Genomic DNA, 27,974 nt, shown 5'->3' with positions numbered 1-27,974 from the left:
CTGGATTTGAGATGGAACCCTCCATGCATGGTGAGGAGCTTTCGTGTTTTAACATCCGTGGTTTGTAGCTCTTCCTTTGGCCATCTTATTATTCCTGCAGCTGTTTATTGCCCGGGTCTTATTTTTGCCATTGACCTGCTTCTCAGGACTTGCCTTACTCGTTGGAGGTATTTAGCTGTTGCAGCTTTCCTTGTTGGCATTTGCCTGCGGAATTCCAAGGTACTCGTAACTGTCCTCTATGTCTGCTATTGTTCCTTTGGGAGTGAGACCCCTGTGGGCTACGTTGTGATGTGTTCTGGTGTGGACTTCGTTCCTTCACATGTGTACATGCCACAAAGTGAGGTCAATTTTTGTTTTTTTAATCTTTGTTTGCGGATCTCCATGTGTGCTAGCCTTCTGTACTAACCCTCTGTTGGTGGGCCTCCTCTCCAATCTTAACTCCCAAGTGTGATCGTGTTTCTTTTTAATAAATTTTAGCCTTAATAAAAATATTTTAAACTGGTACAACGTCTTGGCCTCATTATTCTTAAAGCGCCTTTGAGTTTCTTGTATATGTGGGGGTGTTGTTTACCCTATCCACTCCATCTGTCACACATACAAAAAAACTTTAGACACTTTGATCTGAGAGATCAGAGTGTCTCAACACTTTCCCTCCTCTTCATTTATATCTTTGCTTTGAGGCTGGGAGCGCCGTAAAGATGGAGCTGCAGAAAACTGAGGATCTTCTTCCAGGAGTCCTCCTGAGCATCGGCGTGAGGTTTGGTTTTTCCTCCCCAGAGCACCATCACTGCAACACAAAGGAAAACCCATGAAACAAAAACACTTAAAGGCCCTATATCCTGCTTTTCTTAAGCCTTTCAGAGTAAACTATATCCATATATGTGATCATATATTACCTTTGACACAAATAGTTTTTTTTATGAAAGTAGTTATTTTCCCAGTTAATTTTCCTACCAGGAAGTAAGACAGCCTTTCAATCCTTGTGAGTGCCGGTCCTTACATGACATCAATAGAGTCAGTAGCGTGTCTGTGTTTCGACCACGAAAACGAACTTTTGCAAAGATGGAAAGGAAAGCGTTTAGCCAATCACCGCTAACTCCATGGAGGAAGTGGGCATGTGTGTTAGGGGGCAGCTCTCCCACATTTTTACGTATGAATGTGAGAACCCGCTCGTTTTTGTGCATTGGGAGCTGTCGCTCAGAGAGCAGGGTTTTAGAAGAATGCTCAGAGATGCGTGAATGGATCAAAATACTGCTATGACATTTTTTTTTGTGAGGAATGAACATTATAACATTTAAATGCTCAAACAAGTTGATTTTGCATGACATAAGCCTTTAACTGCTGTGGTGCTCCTCCTGGACCGCATTCTGTCTGGTGAATTCTGGGAACAGCTCACCTTTTTTCTTGGTGCCATGAAGCATGAAGTTGGCGGCTCTGAAGTGAGGCGAGAACGGCGGCTCGATCAGGTGTCCTGCATCCGGGTAATCCAGCCGGGTCACCAGAGATTCCTTCCCGGCTTCACGCATCATCTTGATTATCTTGGTAATGTAAGACGTTTTTATTATTATAAACGTTAGCAAAAGAACCCTCGCCACTGAGCAACAGACGCTAAACACGATGGGATCCAGCAGCTAGAACTCACGTCAGAGGCAACCTCCACCGTCGGCCAGTTCTGATCGTCTGTGCCGTTGATCAACAACATTGGACAGTCAATGTTCCCCACCTGAAAACACACATTTTAAAAGCTGATCTGATAAACAAACACACGTTTTTGTCTCATCAGCTTCACTTACTTTGACTTTAGGATGCTCAACTTCCAGAACAGCCAGTCCCATGTCTCTCTTGACTACGGCATCCTCCATCATGTGGATTTTGTTATACTTCCTGCTGTCAGATGTACGAGTTAGCATCGCCCCACAGAAAAGCAAGCCTTTGCAGACCATACGTTACCTACTCTGGTATTTCTTTGTGGAACTTAAGAACTTTTTCTTCTAGGAATTTACTGTGAGCATTGCCGATGCAAACAATGCAGCTTGGCTGAAACACAGATAGGAAAACATTCATTTAATGACAGCGTTAGAAGCAGAGGATACATCTGCAGGTCACTAAAGTTTTAAACTACTTGAAAACTTTACATACACCTCTTCTTTCTCTTTCGGCTTTTCCCATAAAGGGGTCGCCATAGCAAACAAGTCGCATGGTAAACTTGGCAATGTTTTACGCTGGATGCCCTTCCTGATGCAGCCTTCTCAAAGCAACCGGGCTTGGGACCGGCACAGAAGTAGAGAAGTGAACAGGGAGTAGCCCGGAGTCAAACCCTGGTTTCACGGACGGAAGGCGCCGCAAACCAGCACGAGCTAAACCGGCTCCCCTGAAAACTTTACATACACTACTAACGATAAATTAGGTATAAACTCAATAGGTGTTCACAGTGTTTGTTTCACTTAACAGATTATCAGGATAGGGAGACAATTCTATTGTGGTGACAGACACACCTAATTTAGTGTTTTCCACATGACGGTCTTACTGTGTTCAGTATGTCTTACTTATTGGGGCCAATTCCACAAAATTCTAAAAGAAAAACCTTTTCATTGGGGCATCAACGCCAACATTCAGTTTGGTCACTGTGTCATTCCAAGTTCAGCTTTCAAACAGCCATAAACACATGACGTCACTAAACAGATGAGCAGCTCCATATAGCTCCTTGAGGTTGGTAGTAGATGTTGCAGGTGAACTTGGTGAGTCTCAAAATGTTATAAGCAGACTTGCATCAAGACTCAGAACTACTTGTAACATTGATGAGTCTGGACAACCAACTTATTTTGAACAGGCTTTAATGTGGCTTGATCGAGTGTTCACAATGTTAATTAGCCTAGTGTAAATGTAAAAAAGTGTACGTAAAAAACAGGAGGTAGTCCCAAACAGACTAAACTAAACTGGCATCCCTGCCCTTAGACCCTCCTTCGCGGAAGAGGGTCTTTTTACTTTTTCTGGCTCAGCGCTTTTTTCTTTTTTTCAGTTCAGGCCGAGTGTAAGCACTCCAGTGCCGTCTGCTTTTTCAACAAGCCCCAAGGTACTACCATTCTGATCATAGCAAGATTATGCTTATAATGAACTCCCTCGCAACAAGGCTTTACAGTGGGCTCAGGCTTTTCTGGCAGCCAACCCCATCTCCCACCTCACCTTCGATCACTTCATTGGGGAATTCCAGCTGGTCTTTGACCAACCCAAGAAGCAAGAGGAAGCCACACGTAAGCTCCTAGCTGTAAAACAACGTAGCCGCCCTGTGTTTGATCATGTCATTGATTTCAGGATTCTTGCAGTGGAAGCCGGGTGGTCAGACCCCGCACTTAAACGGGTGTTCTACCAGTCCCTCAACGAGAACATTGATGACCATCTGTGTACTCAACCTGAGACCAACACTTTTGAGGAGCTCGTCGCTGCCGCCATCCATTCCGACACCCGTCTACGTGAACGGCAACGTGAAAGACCATCTCAAGCCTGCAAAAGTCCCGTTAGGTCTACACAAAATGCAACACAGCACTCTTCTCCTGGTCCCTTTCCCAAAGCTCATCACAGTCAAATGGATGAACCAATGCAGATTGGACACTCCAAGCTCACCCTGGAGGAACGACAGAGACGCCGGGTGGAAGGTGCGTGTTTCTATTGTGGCAAAAACGGACACCAGGTTAACCAATGCAATGTGCGGTTAAACTCCAGAGCCCCCCACTAGAAGACAGGCCGCGGGTGGGTGATGTTTTCTCTGCTACCAAAGCTTTCCTCTATGTTCCTCTCAAGTTATTTTCTCGTTACTGAAATTATGGAGTTGAAGGCCTTAATTGACTCAGGAGCCGAACACAGTCTTATTGATCACAGCATTGTATCTCTTTTGTCCCTACTCACCGAGAAACTTCAGGCCCCGGTTAAAGCTGCCGGTTCGGGTGGTCAACATCTGGGGTCAGTTGTTCAAAAAGTTTAATCTGGATCAAAATGATCCGGATTTGGAAATCAGATTTTTTCCTCTGCAGGATCAGGTAATCCGTCTTACTTTTATGCCGGTTTTTCAAAGCAACATTGGACTGGATCACCCTGATCCAGATACACAGTTTACAAGATTACCAAATCCAGATTACCTGTGCTCTAAATGGGACAACATATCACAACACGGGCTACCAGCTATGTAAAGAACAGGTAGAAGAGCCAACATGGAGTCACTGTAAGAGTTTGTTATTCTGAGACAAAACACAAAAATAACAAACATCCACTTCCATTCATAATTTCCTTTATGACCCCTCATCTGAGTCACAAAAAATAAAAAAAAGATACATTAACAAATACATTGTGGATATTTTGAAAACGTCTTAAATAAAATGGCTAAATGTCACATAGTTAACAAAATAAAGAATGTTCAGGGAGTTTTTTTTATCTGAGGAGGAGAGACCAGCATTTCCAAGCTCTGCTTTTAGGAGGCGGATCTACAGTTTTGCTTTGGTTGTTTTTACTTTACTGAATAGCTTAATTGGTAGCCTATGTCTACTGTATCTACTTCATCCCTGTTACAACGGTTACACAAGTCAAGTGCAAAATATAAAGACACGTATAAACACTAAATGAAACAAATAAATTATTTGACCAATTTTAAAGTTTTTCTACATTTCCCTCCTGGAATCCACCTTTAAATCCTATTCCCTGTTGGGATCAGGATAATCCAGTTTTTTTTTATCAAAGTTATCCAAATCCTCCTGACAAGTTTTGAACAACACAAACTGAAGGTTTGATCCAGATTAGAACTAGGATTGGATTCTGTGATCTAATCTGATTTCAGATTCCTTCTTTCCCTTTTGAACAACCCATTTTCAAGATTTGATCCAATCCGATCACCAAAATCCGATCAGCTTACCTTTGAACAACTGGCCCATGTCGATTATTACGCACTGGACCAAACCCGTCCTGCTCATTACTTCGGGCAATCATAAAGAACACATCCGTTTTTTTTTAACCACTGTCCCCAAAATCCCGTCGTGTTGGGGTTCTCTTGGCTCCAACATCACAATCCCCAATTCGATTGGGGTCGCCTCAGTCTCTCTAATTGGAGTGATTATTGTCTTGCTAATTGTCTTCAGTCCGCCGTGCCCACCATTAGCACTCCCTCCGTTATTGAACCTGAGAAGATTGACTTATCCAACGTGCCAGAATGCTATCACAATTTATGTACAGTCTTTAGTAAAACTAAAGCCAGCTCTCTGCCTCCTCGCAGACCGTATGACTGCTCCATCAATCTGTTGGAGGGTGCATCGCTCCCAAAGGGTAGACTGTTTAACCTCTCCGGTACCGAGAAAGCAGCTATGGAGAGTTACATCCATGAGGCACTTTCTTCAGGACACATTCGTCCTTCATCTTCCCCCGTTGGCGCTGGTTTCTTTTTCGTGCCAAAAAAAGATAAAACCTTACGTCCTTGTATCGATTACCGCGAACTTAACCCAATCACCATCAAGGACAAATACTCTCTCCCTGTTATCTCTTCTGTATTCGATTCCATTCAAGAAGCCCGTATTTTCTCCAAGCTCCATTTACCTAATGCTTATCATCTCGTCCGGGTCAAAGAAGGAGATGAATGGAAAACCACTTTCAACACCCCCTTAGGTCACTATGAGTACCTTGTCATGCCCTTTGGGCTAACCAACGCCCCCGCAGTTTTTCAGCATATCGTAAATGACGTCCTCCAGGATTTCATCAATCGCTTCGTGTTCGTACATCTCTACGACATCCTCATTTACTCCAAAGATCTGGTTCAACGTCAGAAACAGGTCCGTCAGGTACTTCAGAGACTATCCAAAAATCAGCTATTTGTCAAGGCCGAGAAATGCCAATTTCACACCTCCGTAATCCCTTTTCTCTGTTACATTTTTGAGGCGGGCTGTATTCGTCCCGATCCCGCTAAGATGGAGGCCGTGTCTTCGTGGGAGCCCCCCACCACACGTAAGAAGCTCCAGCAGTTTCTTGGGTTCGCTAATTTTTATCGTAGGTTTATCAGAAACTATAGTGCCAGTGCCACTCCGCTCACCCAACACACGCCCACTACCCGGTCTTACCCTTGGAATGACGCAGCTCAGAACGCTTTTGGCACCCTCAAGAGACTGTTTGCATCAGCCCCCATCCTCATACAACCCGATCCCGCCAGGCAGTTCGTGGTCGAAGTGGACGCCTCTGATTCTGGCATTGGGGCCGTTCCCTCACAGAGCGAGGAAGAGACTGGAAAACTCAAACCTTGTGCTTTCTTCTCTAAAAATCTCACACCGGCCGAGCGCAATTACAATGTTGTAAACCAGGAACTCCTAGACATCAAGCTGGCTATCGAAGAGTGGCGTCATTGGCTGGAGGGAGCGGTCCATCCTTTTATCGTCTGGACGGATCACAAGAATCTCGCATACTTACGTTCAGCTAAGGGACTAAATTCTCGCCAGGCTCGTTTGTGTCTGTTTTTCGATTGATTTAATTTTGTCATAACATACAGACCAGGTAGCCGCAACGTCAAGCCAGACGCTCTCTCCAGGATGTACTCTTCCACTGACGATCAGGATGCTCCCAATACCAACATCATCCCAGACATCTGCATCATCGGAAACCTAACATGGGACATTGAAACCAAGGTCATACAGGCCCAAGGTGAGGAACTTAACCATCCTAATCCTCCCGCTGGTACCCTGTATGTGCCTGCCTCCCTTAGGTCCGAAGTCATCACCTGGGCTCACGCCTCTCTTATCGCCTGCCATGGAGGAGTGGCTAGAATCCTTAACCCTCTCCGCCGGCGCTTTTTCTGGCCCTCCATGGGCAAGGACGTTAAGGAGTATGTAGCTGCCTGTTCCATCTGCGCTCGCTCCGAGTCCTCCAATTCTCCGCCCTCTGGTCTGCTCCACCCTCTGTCCACTCCTAGCCGCCTTTAGTCACACATAGCTGTCGACTTCGTCACCGGACTCCCCCTCTCCCAGGGTAAATCAGTCATACTCACCGTCATCGATCGCTTCTCTAAGTTTGTGCACTTCATTCCCCTGCCTCAGCTTCCCTCCGCCTCTGAAACTGCTGATGCCCTGGTCCAGTTTGTCTTCCGTCACCATGGGATCCCTGCCGACATTGTATCTGACCGAGGTCCCCAGTTCTTGTCTAAAGTTTGGAAGGCTCTCTGTTTCGCTCTGGGTGCCTCGGTCAGCCTCACCACAGGGTGGGGGGACCCACCTATCAACCAGGTCAGAGGGTTTGGTTGTCCTCACGGAATATTCCTATTCAGGGCACTTCTCGAAAACTCGCTCCCCATTACATTGGACCGTACACCATATATAAAATCATTAACCCCACCTGTGTCTGTCTCCAGCTCTCGGCGGCCCTCAAGGTCCACCCTTCATTCCACGCCTCACAGATCAAGCCAGTTCTGGACAGCGCGCTTTGCCCGCCTTCCGCTTCCCCTCCACCCGCCCGGCTCATCGACGGCGCCCCCGCCTTCATGGTTAATCGTGTTCTGGACGTCCGACGTCTGTTTATTTATTCTTCTTTATCTGCTGTTTTCTAATTTAAACATCCTTATTAACACAGTTCAGTTAACACTGTTGAATTCTAACTATTAAACACTAAAGAAGACTTAAATTCTACAGTTCTGTAACCTCCATCAATGGGTTCTTCTGAACACGGCTTCTCTTGTCTTCTTACTGCTGGACACTTGGCAGCACTTCCTCCCAAACAGTGTGGTTGAAGATGATTTTCATTAAGTCTGGTCTGGACTTATTGAAATTGAAGGTGGAGACGTCAGAGAGGATGTGCTCCCAATTCTGAGTCCGTGTTGAATTTCTTTTTTTTTAAGTTTACTCTTTAAACCACAAATCAGTAAAGGAGAAACAAAATTCAGTAACCATTTTTGGATTTTCTATCTTATGACTTTTTGCACATTTAAGTTATTTACAAGTTATTGTAGAGCAGCCGGTCACCCACTCCTATATTTTTATAAAAAACAGATGGAAATTCATGTTGGTGACACCAAATAAGTGCAGCCAAGATGCACAATAAGCGTGTTTGAGATCACCCAGGTGGACGAAACACGGCAACAGATCACCTGGTGTGTGATGGATGTTTTTGCTTTGCCTCCAACATCACCTCTCAATCATCACAAAATATCAGGAGAAAGGGGCGGGAGCAGCAAGGCCCCAAACATGAGCGTACACAGCTGGAAATGTAATACTGTACTGACTGCAAGCCGCCATTGACTGCAAAACAATGCATTGTGGGAAATGTGTCCTGACGGTTTTTGTGGTTGAGTAATCAATTAAAATCATTTAAAATACCTATTGATTAAAAAAAGGCTAAATACATTACAAAACATTCAAATCAATATAAATGACATAATAACACAGATCTTACTGATGGGGACAGGCATATTAAAACTAAATTGAATTTTAAGGACAACTCCAACTTCCTGTCCTCCTTCAGTCTCACTGCAGATTGGCCTTCACCCCCCCCCGCGCACCTGGTCTCTCCAACATACATCTCAAACACGTCTACTGTTGCATTTTCACACGTCACACATATTTTCAGTGTGTCTAAGACTAAATCGTGTTGTTTTCTCGCACGTGTTTAATTTTAGAGCCCCGTTAGGTGTCACGCATGTACGTGTGGGACATTTTTCTGCGCAGCGACCTGACTCTCTTGCGGGAGCGGAGAGACACGTTTGGTCGGGGTTGAACGCCGCCGCGAACCTAACCGTAACCATAACCCTCCTCCGGGTCCATGCGACCCAGAAACAAGTTCAGGACGGACTGCATGTATGTAGAAAATTACGAGCGGATAAATAAGTTCTAAAAAGGAAAGTAAGGAACTCCTTAATGTGGGAGGGGGCTGTCAGGTTCCTTGCCTCAAATGTTTTCCTGCTTTCAAGCCCGGTAAATGTCCCGCCCCCAAGAGTATTTACCCCACTGTGATTGGTTGGTTGTCAGCTCCACGAACACTGAAAAGGTGTCATTCACACGGACTGGCGGGCCGCATTAACATTAAACTTTCATATTGAGGCGGGGGCCGCAAAATATCATCTTGAGGGCCGCAAATAGCCCGTGGGCCGCGAGTTTGAGACCCCTGGGATACAACAAATAGAAAGAAACATACTGACCATTGCACTAAAACCGTTAAAAAAAACACTTAAAGAATATGGGTTTGTTGGTGTATGGAAGAAGAAAGAGACAACACCTAATACTCTGCTCCTCATAACACTTATTCAAGAATTGATTATTACTTTATTAACAGTGAAGAAGCATATCGGGTAAAAAAAAATGGTAAATTCATGGAGCAAAATTTTCAGACCATGGGGAATCTATCTGGGAGTAAAGATCAATTGGGCAAACAAAGAAAACACAATGGAGACTAAGTACAGGAATATTGAATAACAAAAACACGGTTGAGGAACTGAAGAAAAATATAATCCTCTATTTAGAAGATAGCGACAATGGAGAAGTCACACCTGTCATTCTTTGGCATGCATTCAAAGCAGTAATGAGAGGAAAACTTGTAACAAAGATGTCAGCCAATAAAAAAGCTACACAAAAACATTATAAACAGGGGGAAAATGAGTTATTGGAAATTGAACAACATAAAGTCACACACAATCTCCAGCTGTTCCAAAACAATGAAAGAAATCAGGGATAAATTCGACAAGCAACTAATGGGGGCCATGGAAAAACAGACCAGATTTTTGAAACAATCTTATAATGAAGTAGGCCCATGAGCAAGTAAGTTATTAGGAAAAAGATTGAGAAAACAGCAAGTGGATCAAACAATTCACAAGATAGTACACCCAGATACAAACCAGTAAATAAATGACTGCAAGGAGATTGAAAATAAGGTAATAAATTATTATAAACAGTTGTATAAGCAACCAAACAGATATTAACCAAATTAAAGCATTTCTAGAAAAACTAGACTTGCCAACAATTGGGGAAATACAAAATGAAAAATTAACTTTCCCAATCACAAAGCTGGAAATAGAAAAAGCACTGGGGAGACTGGTAGTGATGGCTTACCAACGAAATGGTATAAAACACTTAGTGAACATCTTGTACCACTTCTTGAACATTCATTTACTCATGCACTCGAACATGGAGAAATACCTCCGTCATGGAAGCAGTAATCTCAAAAAAAAAAGTAATAGCAAAACCTGCTCGGGCTACCGTCCCATATTCCTTCTTAAAGTAGATTTTAAAGTTTATACCTCCATTATTTCCAAACGATATGAATCTTTTATTAGTGACATTAGTGACACGTCTGTGGCCCGCACTGGAACCTGATGGTAGAAAACATTGAAGTGCGCACAAACAAACCGAGAAATCCTGAATGTGAGGAATGGGATAATGGTCAGGTGTTGTGGTGTCGTTCAAACGGCGACAATCCCCGCATGGACGCCAGAAACGATCAACCTTGGGCCCTATGTGGAGGGGCGACGCCCAGGGGCTGTTAGAGCGCCTCACGATGCCCAGACTCTCCATTGTCACAAACTCCCTATTAGCGATTGTCAGTTTTGCTTTATGGAGGCACCGTGCCCGAGCAAAAACTAACAGGCCCTTAGTGGGGATAAAATGTTCCAATGACGGTCACTCAGCCAATAAACACTGGAAAACGTCAGCGCATGACAAAAACTGTGCACACATGACTGGCCCAGATCCCCCAGCCACACATGGGACAGTAGCAAAAGTAATTGCACGTAGCGAAGGGCCACCGGTGGACATCTTTGAGCCAGCTGGGGAACCAAACTCTTCTGGGAGCCATAGTCCGCTATGAAGCGACATCTGGAGCAATAGTCAATAAGAAAAGCAGCTCTCCACATTCCCAAACTCGAAAATGCACTTCATGGGACACAGAACTATGCCTTCTTTCCAAACCTCTTTTGGAAACGGCATAGGGAGCTCCCGCTGCGCGCACCCACGCCGACTGCAGACCCTGACACCGGTACCTTCTTCGTCTCCTGCAGCAGGGCATCAGACGTCACATCCTGCACGGTGAAATGCCTGGTAACCAGCAGGACTCTGACTGTTCCCTTTAGCAGCCAGTCCTATGAGAGTTGGCCAAGTTGGCGGAAGCTGTCGCAAAAAAATGTGCGGGAAAACAAAACCACCTTCATCCGAGCCGAGCAGTGAGAGTATGCTGTCCATTAAGTCCACGGCCAAGCTGTCACCCAGGCCCAACATGCTGAGGATACTTTCTGCTCTCTACGTGGCAGGAGCTCCTTAAGCTAATTTTCCCGTGGAGGCAGGATGCGCAGCAGCGGAATTGCCCTGTGCGTGGACCGTTGATCCAGAGCAGCCACCACCAAGTAGTACCTGGCGTCATCCGTGTGCACGCCGCGCAGATGAAAAAGGGCCTCAACATGGTGGAACCAGGAGGTGGGATCACTCTGACAGAACTGTGACAGCCTCACTGTGGCGGCGGAAGCTAGCATGGCCGGGTCTCGCGTGGGAAATGGCGAGGTCGTGGATGATGACAAAGATACTTGCGCTTTTGCTGGTTCTGACATGCCCACGATAGGGGTCACCAATACGGCAAAGAAGAAGAGACACTTTTTGTCTTCTGAACATGAAGCTTTATTCTCTCTTCTATATTTACAGAACAATCAGACCACGCCCTTAGCAACGGCAAAGCCTGTTGGGTGTGAAGCCCAAAGGTAAGGGCAACACCAGACCAGATTTAATATTGGATAAAATAAACGTGGCTACTCCCCCACCCCTGGAACCTCTGTCAGCCCAGTACAGAACACATTTTTCAAGTTTAATAGAAGAGTGTGTGATGCCTTCGGAGATCCATGTTTTGGACAATGTGATTATATTAGGTTTATTCTAGGCAAGCCATGCTCTGAGAGGAGGAATGCTTCTAATATTTACATAAATTGCATGAAGCCCTTTTTCCATACCTTAAAATGGTAAGAAATATAAATGATGATTGAGGTACAGTGAATAGAGGAGTACCTAACATTCAAACAAACATTTATACACACACATTTAATTCATTCACACTTGGCAACAAAGATAAAAGAATAAATAACTTTTAGACAAACTTGAATTTTAAACATACCGAAAGCACTGACTTTGCTCGCTACCCTAAGAGTAACACCACTGAGCTAATTGTAAGGAAGAACAGGAGCATTAGTGGAACTAAACAAATTGGGAGTGAATTTAAGCATACACCAAAACTCTTAATTGATGGCGCAAAATGTGTGAACTTCAAGGTCTTACCTTGATCGTTGGACATTCTGCTGCCAGGCTTAAGGTCATCAGCGTACCGTAACTGAGGCCGATGATTCCAACTCTGTCTGGGACGGCCTGAGGATGGCTCCTGATGATTTCAAAGGCCGTCTGTACAAAACAGACAGTAGGAGTTCTTCTGCCTGACAGAACCATCAGGTCTAAGACCTGCTGCTAAAGGTCAAACCCACCAACCTCAAAGCACTTCATATCCAGACCTTTGGGTTTTGCATCATTGGTGTTGAAATACTCCAGAGCTAAAGAAATAAAACCTCGACACGCCAGCAGGGCGGCGCGGTACTCCTGCAGCCCCCCTCCGCCCCCCCACAGGTCCAGCATGGCAGGGAACGGTCCTGGACCTGAGAGGACGGCAAAGGTGAGTGTCTCCAGCAGCACCGAATGACCTGCAGCTTCTTTTTTCTCAAAACTTTATTTTTTAACACAAAAAACTTCAGGCAATTATCAACCTTTTTAGAGTTGTAAGTGATGTTCTGCATCTTTTTCTCCATTTCTGTATTTCCTACAACTTAATTTGACATGGAAAATAATTGAAATAATTGTCAGACTTGTATTTGTGTTTCAGTTTCATTTCTGAGTGTTTTTACGAGTCTCCACATTCTTCATGACCCCTGAGTTTATTCTACACATTATAGATGTTTTTAGCTGAGTTTCAGCTTTATGGTAGCATTAGAGTACTCTGGAAATTCTCTCAGTTTTTGTGTCTTTCTGTATGTCTGATGAGTACTGGAACACAGATCATTCATGATTGAGTTGGCATTGTTCATTTAAGGTAGGGCTGCTCATTCCTGGTCCTGGAGATCTACCACCCTGCCTGTTTTCCCGCTCTCCCCGCCGCTTGCTGCTGATTACCTGGACCAGGTGCAGTGAAGCAGGGGTTGGCGATTTGGAAAACAGTCAGGACCACCACCCTGACTGATTCGAGGACCAGGAAGCGTTAGTTCAGTTTTTTTTGGCACTGCCAGGTTTATTTCACTTAGCTCATTTTAGCCTTGGAACCCATTAAAGGAGCATTCAGACCATTTTAGACCTGTTTTTTTAACCTGCATTTTGACATTCTTTGACAGGTTCTTATGCTGAATTCACACCAAACGTGATTTGCGCGTAAGGGGTGTTGGGTTTTAATGTCAACTCAATGTACAAACGTGATCTGAGGTCCTATGGAGCGATTTAAGCATTGGACATGATTTGGGCGTCAGACACGAAGAGTCAAGAGACAAAAAGTCTGAACTTCAGCAAAATGCTTCAAACAAACTAAATTGGCAAATATAGACCACAATGCATTGTGTCGGAACAATTTTCACCAAAATAATGTATTTTAATGTATCTTTTTAATAAACCATCAGCGTTTTTATCTTCAGAAGACATTGAACTCATAAATAATCGTTGCAAAATGCTCATATCAATTATTGGTGGTGCTGAATTGCTTTTAAAATCCAGGGCACTACATATTCCCGCTCGATATAGTTTTTTAGTAATTGGGGTTAGGGTGGGAATTTAGACAGTTGATGATGCTGATCGCAATGCTAGCTCTTTTAGCCACATGCAGCTCAGGTAGCCGTACAGAAAGAGAAGGGGGAGTTAGATGTGCGTAGTGGCTGCTCAGCAAGTGGGGTCAGGTCAAAGGTGGGCGGTCAGAGCGCCGGTGGCGCCTAGATCCAGGCGGCAAGGGTGGTTGTGGTGCGTAGAGGCAGGCGGTAACGGCTACGGCGGGTAGCGCCAGCGGGAACATGTTCTTACAGAAGCGGGCCTGGCACAGCAGTTGCGTGGTTGACCTCTGAAGGGAGTATCACAGGTTTATTTCCCATCTTGCCCATGCATGTGTTGAAGTGTCTTTGGGCAAGACACTGAACCTCACATTGTTCCTGGGTTAGGGTTAGTATATACAACCTACCAATGTTCAGCAGTGGAGCCACCATCACTGTATTTATGGTTCAATGGGACTCTAAAACATAGGTAAACGCAGGTTTACCTGGAGGTAGAAACAGGGTTCCTCGAACTCCCTTCTCTGTGATTTCGATCCTCTGGACGCCTGGAGCCATGTACCACCTCTCCACGAGCGCCGACGCCAGCGGGGCCTGATCCCTGACGTCCTCATGTCCACTGTAGACTGAGATGGTCACCAGCATTGGGGCACAGGTGTCCTTCTTCCTCAGCCTGAACAGTTCAGGGAGTTTAGAAAATGAAATCCCACAACAGCAGCAGAGTGCTGCACTGAGCCTCTTGGTACATTCACTTAAGAAAATGCACTTGGTGTTTTTAGAGTTTGATCAAAGAGGTTCCACATAAGCAGCAAAAACCTTCAAGTCCTTAAGAGCAAAGAAAACTACACGAACCAAACATTTGGGAGAACTTCTGCAGGAAACTTGGAAAGAACTTTCTGAAGAACATCTCATTTCTACTATAGAACACAGAGTTCAATGGTTACATCTGTGAAGGTTGTTCACCTTATCAAAATAAAAGCTGCCGATTTGCACAATTATTTTAACTTCAGAGTGGAAGAAAAAAATATTCTAAATGTTTTATAAAAAATGGATAGTCTGGATTGTTCTATACCTTGTCTTTTTCTTGGTCACAGAGAACTTGATGTTCTCAAGTACTTCATTTTTTTCTGAGTGGAGTTTAGCAACAAGTCAAACCAGTGATGCTGCGCTCTTTCATGCCACCTGTAGTTCTTCTTTAACTGTTTGACCCCATGGCTGCACGGTGGCGCTGTGGTTAGCTCTCTTGCCTCACATCAAGAAAACTCCCAGTTCAAGTCCCGGCTAAGGGACCAGAACCAGAACACCAATGGGGGGACCTTGGGGAGTTTGCATCTTCTCCCCGTGCATGTGTGGGTTTTCTCCGGGGCCTCCGGCTTCCTCCCACCGTCCAAAAACATGCTTCATGGGTTTATTGGTAACTCTAAATTGTCCCTAGGTGTGAATGTGAGTGTGTGTGATTGTGGCCAAGTGACAGACTGGTGACCTCTCCAGGATGTTCCCTGCCTTTGCCCACACGTGGCTGGGATAGGCTCCAGCAGCCCCGTGACCCCGAAAGGGATAAAAACAAATGAGAAAATGAATGAATGATGACCCCATTCAGGTCCAGACCATAACAAAGACTGCTGCCAATGATCTACGACTCCCAGAGAATTTTCCCTAGAGGGTCCTGCTGCAGCCCCCCCCCATGTTTACCTGAGGCCTTTGCGGCTGCCGGGGATTGGTCGCATGCTCCACAACAAGCCCATGGCCTCTTTTCCTGTGTACGTGCCTCCAAGGCTGATGTCCTCTGAAACTGAAAATTAGAAGAAGTTAAAGCACTGTCATGCTTTGAAAGCACAAAAAACTTGACAGTTAAAAGTCTGACATGAACAGAAAAACACCAACAAAGAACTTATAAAGTTCTTCTAAAAATCCTTCAGATTTTTCATGAGTTTTGTTGACAAAATGCCCAAAAATATTTCCAACAATAAAGCATTAAGATCAAACATGTGAGCCGTCACCGTGTGGACTTTACACTTCTGCTCTGGCCAACGGACCAGTTCACAGATACAGTAGAGCTTGTTGAATTCTGGGAAAGGTCAAAGGTGGAAATCAAGAATGGCAGAAGCAGCAGGCTGCTTTGGGGCCATTGCTGTTTTTTTAATGCTACAGCGGGCACCGACGTCTTGTAGAATGAATGGGAAAGGGGAGGGGTTACTTAGCACCAAGAGTTCCGCCCACAACTCAGAGGTGAATTTCTGATGAACTCCTGCCGCTCTGCAGACACTATGTCCTAGAAAACAACACAATTTTTTAACATTTTGTCTAAAAACTGCATTGTCCTAATGCAAAAGACCACTGGGAACGCTTTGCAAATAGATCCAAAGATGATCGGAGCAGAACCTTGGTTCGTTAACGGGAAAACTGTGTTTCCGCAGGCAGTCCTGAATTGTGCAGTTAAATATGTATCATAATGGTTACGTCTTGGCTTAGCGGTTGCCATGTTTGCTGTTTGATGAGGCCTCGAACTTTGACCCTGTGCATGTGCAGCCATACCTGTGAACTGGTCTGGTATATCAACGTGTGTATCAGGGCCGGCTGCTCCCGCCCCCTTTGGCGAGCAGCGGCCCTACACGAACAGGAGTCACAGGGAACGCGCTGTGGAAATAATACTTACATACAAAATCATTCAGTGTTTCTACAGTTAAGGTAAACACAAGAGAGCAAAATTCTGGTTGTCATGTGTTACCAACCCACTCCCCCTTTTCTAGGCCCCCTCATATGGATATGGATAACCTGGAAGCTCAGATTTTAATCTGGATCAAAGGAGAACTGACCAGAAACCGTCCCCTGGTGGTTACTGACGTAGTGCCCATAGGCCTCCCAGAAGTCCTTATCCTCGCTCTGATAGAGGGAGCGGATGGTGACCGGACATCCTGGAGGCAGGTTCTCCACCAGAACGCTGAACTTCTCATCCACCAGAGCCCGGGACGGGTGAACCGAGAGAAGAGGCGGGACGGCCTGAGACATGACGGACGCGGGTCTGTAAGAACATAAGAACCCACAGGACGCCATGAATCCAGGAGATCTGTTCAACCCGGGTCAGAGACCGATTCAGACCTGGATTCTCTGTGAGAGCAAACTTTAGAACATTTCATTCATGAAAAGTTCATGATGCGTTCCAGTAATTCGGCCAGAATAATATTTTCTAAAAACTCCCAGAAAAGAGAAACACTTTACTTGAAAGACAGAGTGGAGGTCTTTAGGAGAATGTCTGAAGCTGCTATAAAAACACAATTTGAAATACAAAGGCTACGACTTGAAAGATTTGAAAACTCAAATAAATCTGGCAAATTTCTAGCTAATCAGCTTAAAGTCAATAAACAAAAACCAACAAACACATCTATTATGGACCAAACAGGAAATGTCAATCACGACCCGGTCAAAATTAATAACGGGTTTAAAGACTTTTATCAAAACTTCTACAGATCATAGATCATCAATCCATCAGAGCAAACCATCAACTCATTCCTTAATAACGTAAACCTACCCAGGTTAAGCGAGGATCTAATCATAAACTTCGACTCACCGCTCCCGTTGTCTGAACTTAATGCCTAATGGTAAAGCACCAGGGCCTGACTGCTTTCCTGATGAGTTTTATAAAGAATTTCGGAAACATCTGGCACCAACATTTTATAAAACGGTCACATTTATCAAGGAAAGTCAATCACTACCACCTAACATGAACTCAGCCAAATAATCCTTCTTCTAAAACCAGACAAAGATCCCAGAAGTCCTTCAAGCTATCGTCCCATTTCTTTAATCAATGCAGATGTAAAAATTATTTGCAAAGCACTAGCACAGAGAATAGAAAAAAAATCACTCCTCACATAATTCACCTCGATCAAACTGGATTCATCAAAGGCAGACACTCGAGTGACATAAAATAGTCTCTATGCAGATGACATATTACTGTTTTTAAATAATTCACGTTCTGTAAATGAAACGGTAACAATTATTAATAAATTCTCCTCCATACCAGACTACTCAATTAATTGGAATAAATCAGTTTTATTATTACTAAACAGTATTGCGGAGCAAAGACTCATGATACCAGTCAAATCAGGCAATATCAAATTTCTAGGCATTTACTTCTCCCCCAAATTATCAGAACTGGTGCAGCTAAACCACACCCCATTACTGGAAAACATACAGGACGATCTAACCCGCTGGACCAACCTGCCTCTGTCCCTTATGGGCAAGGTAGCCACGGTAAAAATGAAAACCTTACCTAAAGTTAATTATCTCTTCTCATTGATCCCCACACAACCGCCACTAAAATGGTTCAAAACATTAGACTCATCCATATCAAGCTTGTTATGGAACAATAAACCTGCAAGAATTAGTCTAAAAACTTTAACATCTGCAAAAAGCTGTGGAGGATTAGAATTACCTAACTTCCACAAATACTTTCTTGCAAATAGATTGCGATACATCTCAAAATGGTTAAAAAATAATCCAGAAACCAACTCATGGTTAGACTTGGAACAGGCGTTATGTGGAAAGATCAACCTGTCAGATCTTCCATTTATTAGCCAAACAGTTAAAAAACAGGATTGTTTCCAAAGTATTGATATAAACGCCACTTTAACAGCCTGGTTGGATTTTTCTAAATATAAAACTCGTCACTTCAACTGTGCAAAATGATACCCATCTATAAACAAAAAAATGTAACACAAAAAAATGTTACACTTCCCAGCTTGGCAAGCACAGGGCGTAACACAACTAGAGCACTTAATTATTGACTATAACTTCTTGGAATATCAGCAACTTCAATCAATTATTACTAAAAAAGTTTAAATACAAAGACAACAATTTAAAGCTATCAGAAGCAGTTACCTCTCTGATTAATTTGTCAATGAATAAAACTCTCTCCAAAATATACAAACTCTTATGCCACCTAGGTAGTAACATTTCACTTCCGATAACAAAATGGGATGAAGACTTGAGTGTCAGCACAGTTCAAAGCTTCAGAAAAATAAAGGTCAGAATTTTGTCGAAACACCTTTAAACTGACAAAAAGTCCAAACTTGCAGCTAATCCAATTCAAAACTCTTCACAGAATTTACTACACTGGACAGAGGATGTTCAAGATGGGTCTCAGTAACTCAACATTTGTGAGCACTGTGATAGTAATCTACCCAACAGTTACTATGGCGTTTCATTCCTGCCATAAATTGAAAGGGCGTAAAGACGACTGAGCGGGCGTATTCAGGAACTGAGTGAGTGAACCTTACAACCGCGCAGGCGCAATTCTAACCGAGCGACCCCGTATTTTAAAACTACACGGCTGCAATCCTAACTGAGCGGGGATCCTGCTCGGTCAGTTCCTCGTTGCGCCCTCACCAGGGTTTACGCTTAGTGTTAAGGGGGCGTTTTTTCACTTGGGGGGCGGTATTCAGGGATGTGTTTGTCACTTAGGGGCAGGAACCTTTCTGGTTAATCTGTTTGGCTAAAATTTGTATGTCAAGTCCGGCGAAGCAGCGGGGCGGGACTTTCATTTAGAGGCTTTAATAGAAAATAAATGGCGGCTGTAACGTGGATTAAAAGGATTAAAACGGTAACAAATGCAGTGAATTTCCCATGAGAAAAACTTACAGCACAAAAAAACCCGTTGCACTTTATTTCCTTGGTCTTGGGTCGTTGGTTAACATTTTCATCCACATAACATCTGCGTTTTTTTTCTATGAAAGCCTCTGCACTGTGGTTCTGCACACCTGTCCAGGCTCTCTGGCAGCAGGTATGTGCCGATCTATCAGTCTGGCTTAAGGTTTCAATCACAGCTTCACCGTCACTTTGCTTGCTTGCTCGGTGACATGAGTGCCATCGAGATAGAAGGAGGATTAGTATCTATCATTTTCATAACTCTTTGTATTGCTAAAAAACTATTTTAATAAACCGGAAAAACAAGAAAAATATGAATGTAAGTCAATACAGAAATCTGCTGTTTGATCATATCAGCTTGGAAAAAATGTCAGCCCAAAGTTCAAGTAACTTTGAAAGAATTCAGTCTCTCTGGTCTCCCATAGCTAACTCCAAGACTTGGGGGGTGCGGAGCCTGGTCTTCACTGCTCCATGTCTGTCTGCTATTGTTTGGGGGTGGGGGTCGGGGCCCTCTGGTGCCTGGTGGGGGGCGGTGGGTACTCCGCTTGTCGGGGGGGTCGGGTCCAGTGGCTGGGTGGGGCGGGCCGTGGTGCTGCAAGGTCTTCTGGGCTCTGGTGTGTGTGTGTGTGTAGGGGGGGGGGGGGGGTGTTGCTGGAGAGGCTGAGTGGGGGGATCTGGCTAGATTGGGGGGGGGGGGGGTTACCTGTGCTGGGGAGGGTTGGCGGGGGGGGGTGCTGGATGGGCAACAAAATAATATGGTGTGCGCCCTACCCACCAATTTTAACTGCACCCCCTTAGTACACACACAATACACACTCCAACACACAAACACATACATGCAAATGTAACTGGGTGGAGTTTTCTGCTCTGCGTTGTGTTCCAAAGAACACAAGCGTAAAAGACCACGCTTGGATGCTGACTCAATCTCCTTTAATCCTGGTTAACAGAAAATTAAAATTAACAATGTTGTCCAGATTTTCTTCCGTGTTTTTCCCCCTCAGCCACAGCTCGCAGCAGTCTGAGTGCACACAGCACCTCCCCCCACAGCATGTAAAGTAATACATAAAGAACACGATAATATAATAAACCTGCACCATACCTGGTTAACAGAAAACTAAAATTAACAATGCCATCCAGAGCTATTCCGTGTTTTTCCCCCTTAACAATTGAAAAATGAACAAAAAGAAAGGAAGAAAAGTTAACTTAAACATCGATGAAAAATGGCGTGCCTCAACTGGTCCCCACGAAACAGTACAAATTTGCTCATATAGAGCGGCTAAAAATAGATAAAACAACACAAACTACGTAAAATTGACACCACACAATTCCTAACTTTGTAAGTTATGATTACAATACACCAACAGCCAATTTAAAGAAAAATAAAACTAGTAAGGATGGACACACAGAGATTCATTACAGATTTTTTTAAAACTCCTTGACTGAGTATCAGGCTGCTGAAAAGTTCCAAACCCAGTTTATGTCGAATGTTGTGTCTGAGAACATCAGCAAGCCTTCCTTTTAAAGTCTTTAAAGTCTCTTTTAAGTCCTGGGGCCTCATTTATAAAGCTTTGCGTAGGATTTGCGTCAGAAGTGGCGTACGGATGAAACATAGGACGTGCGTACGCACAGAAATATTCGGATTTATAAAACCGTGCGCACGCACATCCTACGCATCTTTCCCTTAATAAATCAAAACCAATTCTAAATGCAGCGCAGCTTTTGCGGCTTCATGACACGCCCATAGTTGCCCATAAATAGTCCGTGAAACGCCCACAAATTAATATTCATTGATTGCGAAACCATGGCAAACACGGAGAGGAAATGAAAAAAAACGTAACTTCACTCAATGTGAAGTAGAAGTTATCGTTGGCGAGGTGGAAAAGAGGATAAAACGTTGTTTGGAGGGCACAGTGTGGGCATTACTAATGCCAAAAAGCCACGTGAGCGGCAAACGGTGGCAGACGCCGTTAATGCTGTAGCCTCACAACCTCGGACCGTTGCCGAAATAAAAAAGAAATGGTCGGACATCAAAGTCGAGGTGAAAAAACGTCTATCGCTGCATCGCCAGAGTGTTTCTGCCACGGGTTGGGGGGGGGGGGGGGGGGGGGGGGGGGGGGGAGACTGGCGGCAATAATTGGGAAATCCCTTTAAAGTGGAGTGGTGACTGAGGCGCAGGAGGACACGACGCGCCAGATGCACCGGGTGACACCCCCCCAAAAGCCTGCATAGGTCCAACAGGACGGCTGGAGGAAGTCGGAACCGGCTCATAAGCCACTCGTCCTCGTTTGCCAGCAAGTCTTCTTGCTGTCTAAAGATGCGTTCACTCCGAATTCTTCCATTTGCCACATCTTCTAAGAGCGCAAGATCAGCCATTGTGCGTCATTACGCATTGTGATGGGGCATTTTATTTCCTTCCATTTAATTACATCTGACAAGCTACAGATGTCGGTAATAATCGACGTGGAAATGGGAAATTGATCAGCGCAAATGTAATTTCTTGTTGCTTTCTGAATGGTTGAGACATACGCCATACATTGTTTTATCAAAAATAAAACAAACTAAAGGCATATGCATGAATACCATAATTCTGTAGCTTATGAAGAAATGTTTTAATATGAAAACAACTTTCCCCAGTGGACAATTAATATGTCTGTCTGTCTGTCTGTCTGTCTGTCTGTCTGTCTGCACCTATATCAGCTCCGCCAGACGGACACATTGACGAGAATATCAGTTTGTACATTATTTCGTTCTGTTAACTATATTATTTATGAGGATGAATTGCACAACATGCCAATATTGCAGAACATATTTCACTTTTCTTTCTGCAAATATGTGTTTATTTGAATTTCTGTTGTAATTTTCGTTTGATTTTTTTTTGTTTGTCTCACTGCTGATCGATCAAACGGGTGTTGGTGTAGCTGTTAATTGTAAGACTTGCTTTGTGAAGTCTTCATGTTATTTCTGAGAGGCAGTATTGTCATTTTCACTTTCACGTGTTTCTTCCATCTGCCGACGGTGTCGCCGTTTCTCATTTCACCCGTTTTTGTGCGTACGCCTGGGTCAGAGCTTGCGTGAAGGACCGCACATTTTCCCGTCAAGTTTGCTTTTTATAAATCTCAACTATTGCGTAGAGAGTGGCGTACGCCTTCTTTTGTGCGTACGCAACGTTTATAAATGAGGCCCCTGGTGATTTATCCTGCCTGACTACTTCTGTTTTACTCTGTGAACAGTTTTTAACATTTTTTACTGACAAGGTCAGTGCCGTCAGGTTGTTACCCTGTCCTTGTACCCCTGACCCCTCTGTTTTAATGTCCCCCCCCTGCTGTGATAGATCACTTTGAGTCAGTGGCGGTTCTACCCTGAATTACTCCCCGGGCGAGACCCCCCCCCCCCAATAGAGTCACTTTGTCCATTTATTGTAACTGAAAATACAGTTAGGAAATATTTAATAAACACAAATAATCTGAAATAAATATTATAAACTACAAATCACACTAATAATACACTAGAATAAATGTAACTGCAGCACTAAGAACAGAAAACACTAACTAAAACCTAACCTCTGTGGCCTTCCTGATGCAAGCTTGTCAATAACGTCATCATATGAAATCTGCTCCCCCCCTGAATGATTGATACTAACAACAGCAGGTTAGTGAGTTGCTCCTGAGACATTGGTGATCTCAGGTATGACTTGATCAACTGGAGTTTTGAAAAGCTAACAGCAGCAGCAGCAGCAGCAGCAGCAGCAGCAGCAGCAGCAGCAGCAGCAGCAGCAGCAGCAGCAGCAGCAGCAGCAGCAGCAGCATGCTACCATCACAGCTTATTTAACATTATGAACTAATATACAACAATAAAACACAACAAAAACTTTGTGTTACAGCAGAGCAGACAGACACACGAATCATAACTAATGTTACAAGTTAAGGCAGAGCAAACATTTAAGAATAAATATCTTAAAAATGACGTTATTTGCAATATTTGGGTCTACTTCAGTTTTGGTCATGATAGACCAAACAAGAGATTTTTCCTCTGCAACGTTGTTGTTGTTGTAGGGCAGGTAGCATTCAAATTTAGAAAACGTGCATCTAGCTATGCGATAATACCCTTTTCTTTGTCTCTTTTCTCCTCTTCTTCTCTTTTCTTTCTAAATTGGGCACCAGCTTTGACCTTTTTTCTCCATATTTCAGATGTTTCTGCATTTAGCATAAATGTCCTGACATAGGTATCAAGTCTGTCGACTAAACCAACTGTCATCTAAGTGAAGAATTTTTTTTGTTTTCCCATTTTTTATTTGGGCATTTCACACAAAAATAACCAAAAAAGCATGATTTTTTTATACCCGCAGCCCCCCCCCCGTTCGTCAAACATTTCCAGCAGGAGCGCGTGCAGCTGCACCCAGGGGCGCCAATTCGCTACATGGCGGCGCAATTTTTATTTTTGTTTTTTCATCAAGCACTGAGTCGCGGCCCGCGACCGTTGCTCCCCTGGAAGAAGATCCAGCCAGGTTTGCGCATGCGTTTTGCGCTCCGTGCTCACCTCTCAGCCTTCACCCTTCACCCCGCGCCCCCTCCCTTCTCCTTCTTCACCCCGCGCCCCCTCCCTTCTCCTTCTTCACCCCGCGCCCCCTCCCTTCTCCTTCTCACACACATTTGCGTCTACTTCTCAAAGACAGGAGGGAGCGCAGCTGCGGGGCGGGGGCGCCGCCAGGTTTCAGGCTGTTACAAACTCTGTGATATAAGTAAACCAATAGTGGTGCATAAAGTATTTTACAAGAGCTGAGCCGCTGGCGCCGCCCCTCCGTCATTTTTCCGCCCCGGGCGATCGCCCGTATGGCCCGTGCCTAAAACCGCTACTGCTTTGAGTCAACATGTAGCATACATTTAGTTTTCTTGACTGTGACTTTAACTTCAGTTGTAGTATCTATATATGGCACTAGGGGGGCTAAATACACTCATTATCCTCTCCCTTCCTCTCACTCATGTTGCAGAAAGAATTGAACATAACAGTACAAATAACTCGGCAAAACACAGTAAAACAGCTAAACAACTAAACACATTTGGTCAAAAACCACACTTAAACCCAAATCTGTCCAGACAGTCAAAGGGAATGGTATCCCACAATTCCTTGCGCTACCGGTCTAACAGACGCACCAAAATTATACCTACTTAATTGAATTAATTTGAATGAAAGTAAAATAAATGTCTTATAACTACGTGTTATTTTTAAGCGGACTTAACTAAAAAAATGGATTATCTTAACTGAAGCAAATAATTAAGTTAGATTAATGTAAAAAAGTTTCTCTTTCCAACATCCATACGTGGTCTTATCACCCTCTCATGGTGGAAAAAGTATTATCTGAGCTTCTTCATCCACTAAATCATCTTCAAATGGACACGCCATGCTGCTTCACCTCTCTGAAAACAAACTAACCTTCAACTAAACCTGCTCCAGACCAGGTTATGTTCAGAGCATGAGTTGCCATGGCAACTTGACAAACCCTGAAACATACCTCCATTTCTTGAACAGAAAGCTGAGGTTATCAACTTCCTTAGCCTCAAACTTACCGTGGGAGCTAACATAACCTGCTTTTTGGAATACCCTGCAGGCTGATCATTAGTTTTCCTTTCTTTGTTTCCATCTGTGTTTCTGATGGATTCTTCTATGTCCGAATTCCCACCCAAACCCATAAATACAAAAAAAAAACTAAATAGTGAGTAGGGAAGGAATTCAGACACAACCTAAGATTCTTTTCGGGTCATGTGCAGCTGTCATTATATTTCTACAAGCACGTGCCTGCAGAATCTCTTCTTCTTTACATGGATTTATTTCTCTGCAAACAATTGACCTATTTAAAGAAAAATAAACGTTTGAATCCCTTCTCTGACGGGTGAAAGATCACTTACTGCACAGGTTTCTACAGATTCTGAATCTCCAGAATAATCCGTTTTACGTTTCGAGCTTCACCTTCAGGATCATAATCCTAAACTGTTTTGTGTGAATCAAACTCGCAGTTCCAGTGTCAGGACAGACGCTCTCCCATCATGTCACCGGGAAACCGAACAGTGTGAACTGGACTCACCGGTCAGAAGGTCTCAGAATGAGAACTTCCAGCTGCTGAAGGGAAAAAAAATCCATAAAACTGAAGAATTACCAGGTAAAAAGGGACCTAAACAAATCCAGAAGACTGGATTTAAACTAATAAAAGTTTAACTATATTTATGTTTATGTATATTTTTTTGTTTATCTAGGCGATAAATAATTCTACCCACAACCCCTTCTTGTTATTGTTGGAAAAATTTACGGCCATAATTATCATTTGGTCTGAAAAAAATCAGAAAGTTTTTCAAGATAACCTTTTTTTGTTGTTTATTTGTTTGTTAAAACACAATTTTATTAGATTTCATCATTTTTTAAGAGATTAAGAGACTTTCAACTTTAATTTATTAAAATACAAAAAAATAGGCTAATAATACATATATATATTGTAACACCCACCTGGTACGGCACTGGCTGCTGCACTGGAGAACTGTCTGTGTCCCACACACCGCTCGACTCTAAACAATCTCAGAGAGGAGGAGGCAGAAAGAGAAGCTGAGAGCATAATCTCCTTTCCGGTATAACATGCCCATTTATTTTGAACCCACACCACATTGAACATTGCACAGGCGTCATCAACCTCTCCCCCTCCCACACTCATGGTGCAACAACAAGAAACAAACATAGCAGGAAGAATAAACTAAGTTGGAACAACAAAACTGCCATATGAAAAGAAACATGGGCAAAAAGAAACGCTCATGCTGAGCCCTATTTTGGTCAGAGGACAGTACCCCACAATCCCCTGCTGGTGTCAGACCCAAAATGCACGTACCCGCCACTACATAATATATATATATATATATATATATATATATATATATATATATATATATATATATATATATATATATATATATATATATATATATATATATATATATATATATATATGTGTGTATATATACATATATATATATATATATATATATATATTTTTTTTAAGTTGAGAATTTTTTTATTGATTATTTTATGAGACAATTTTATCAAGTTAACGATTTTATCAGCGTTTTCATATTTGTAATTCTTAAATAATTTATCTCAGAAAAAAATCATCTTGATCATCTTTAGATTTTATTTTTATTTTTATTTTTGGCCTGTGGTTGATCATCTCTTCAGGCTGCTGAGGCTAGAGAAGAACATAGAGATTCCTTTTTTTTTTTAATTAAGGATTCTCCCAGAAACAAAGGGACAAATCAGGACCGAATTTTTCTTAATTGAAAAAACACTTTATCTCTAGTTTTGCCATGAGTATACATTTGACTTTTTGAAATCTTTTAAAAACCTTTAAAAGAACAAACAAGCATAACTCAAACAGAAAAAAGGAAAATTCCATAAATGACTTTTAAAAAGGACATTTACTGTGGTGTAAAATGAGAGCAGAGCTCCCCTGAGCGATTAAAAACTATAATTTCATCTCAGGATGAGGATGAGGAAACTGTTTTCTGTGAATCAAACTCACATTTCCGGTGTCAGGACAGACGCTCTCCCATCATGTCACCGGGAAACCGAACATTGTGAACTGGACTCACCGGTCAGAAGGTCTCAGAATGAAGCTGCAGCTCAGCTGATCTCTGAACTTCCAGCTGAAGGGAACAATAATCCATAAAACGGAAGAATTCCGAGGACAAAAGGACCTAAACAAATAGTTCCGCTTTAAAAGGAACAGAGTGTTCCAGAAGACTGGATTTAAACTATTAAAAGTTTAACTAACTGTTCTTGTTTGTAAAGTATTTGAACTTACGGCCAAACTCAAAGCTGCTTCTTCTTCTGTTACTTATGCCTAGCGGTAAAGCACCAGGGCCTGACGGCTTTCCAGCTGGCACCAACATTTTATAAAACAGTCACAGCTATCAATGAAAGTCAATCACTACCACCTAACATGAACTCAGCCAACATAATCCTTCTTCTAAAACCAGACAAAGATCCCACAAGTCTTTCAAGCTATCGCCCCATTTCTCTAATCAATGCAGATGTAAAAATTATCTGCAAAGCACTAGCACAGAGAATAGAAAAAATCACTGCTCACATAATTCACTTCGACCAAACTGGATTAATCAAAGACAGACACTCGGATGAATATCTCCGAAGACTTATTAATATAATAGACTTTGCCACCATTAAAAACCAGGAAATGACTGTACTATCGCTGGATGCTGAAAAAGCTTTTGACAGAGTAAATTGGAAGTTCCTTATTGCTGCTCTCCATAAGTTTGGGTTTGGAGAATCATTCATCAAATGGATCAAAATATTATATCACAACCCCAATGCATTAGTTAGAACTGATAAACAGACTTCCAACAGGTTTTTTCTTGGAAGAGGAACCAGACAGGGCTGCCCACTCTCTCCTTCTCTTTTTGCTATATTCATTGAGCCTCTAGCTGCAGCAATAAGACAGAATGAGAGCATTATAGGAATTAAAACCAAACACAGCCATCATAAAATTAGTCTCTATGCAGATGACATATTA

General features: G+C 43.2%; 1 protein-coding gene across 3 annotated transcripts; it reads right to left on the bottom strand.

The window, feature by feature from the left end:
* Positions 1 to 179: 179 nt before the first annotated feature.
* LOC105357122 (acyl-coenzyme A thioesterase 1) lies at positions 180 to 27,111 on the bottom strand. Of its 3 annotated transcripts, none has more exons than XM_023952153.1 (11): positions 27,037 to 27,111; positions 16,585 to 16,790; positions 15,461 to 15,560; positions 14,257 to 14,441; positions 12,462 to 12,625; positions 12,258 to 12,377; positions 1,955 to 2,037; positions 1,794 to 1,887; positions 1,643 to 1,723; positions 1,397 to 1,538; positions 180 to 787 (listed from the first exon to the last, which is right to left on the bottom strand). In XM_023952153.1, exons 2-11 carry the CDS (start codon positions 16,775 to 16,777, stop codon positions 663 to 665), a joined length of 1,287 nt encoding a protein of 428 aa, XP_023807921.1. In that variant the 5' UTR covers positions 16,778 to 16,790; positions 27,037 to 27,111; the 3' UTR covers positions 180 to 662. The 3 variants fall into 3 exon arrangements, with proteins under 3 accessions (XP_023807921.1, XP_023807923.1, XP_023807922.1); XM_023952155.1 differs by having other exon boundaries at positions 1,794 to 1,884; XM_023952154.1 differs by lacking the exon at positions 27,037 to 27,111 and adding an exon at positions 25,907 to 26,065.
* Positions 27,112 to 27,974: the final 863 nt, after the last annotated feature.

This window comes from Oryzias latipes, chromosome 23, assembly GCF_002234675.1.
Source record: "Oryzias latipes chromosome 23, ASM223467v1".
NCBI lineage: Eukaryota > Metazoa > Chordata > Actinopteri > Beloniformes > Adrianichthyidae > Oryzias > Oryzias latipes.
Note: the sequence above shows the minus strand (reverse complement) of the source record. Positions and strands in the feature narration are given on the sequence as shown.

What these genes read in the sequence shown, in the direction of transcription:
- LOC105357122 (XM_023952153.1), bottom strand. Translation starts at nt 16,777, where the DNA reads ATGTCTCAGGCCGTCCCGCCTCTTCTCTCGGTTCACCCGTCCCGGGCT. An exon ending in CAGAATGTCCAACGATCAAG is followed by an intron (nt 2,038 to 12,257) that starts GTAAGACCTTGA and finishes TCTGTGTTTCAG; the next exon opens with CCAAGCTGCATTGTTTGCAT. An exon ending in CGGTGGAGGTTGCCTCTGAC is followed by an intron (nt 1,539 to 1,642) that starts GTGAGTTCTAGC and finishes TACATTACCAAG; the next exon opens with ATAATCAAGATGATGCGTGA.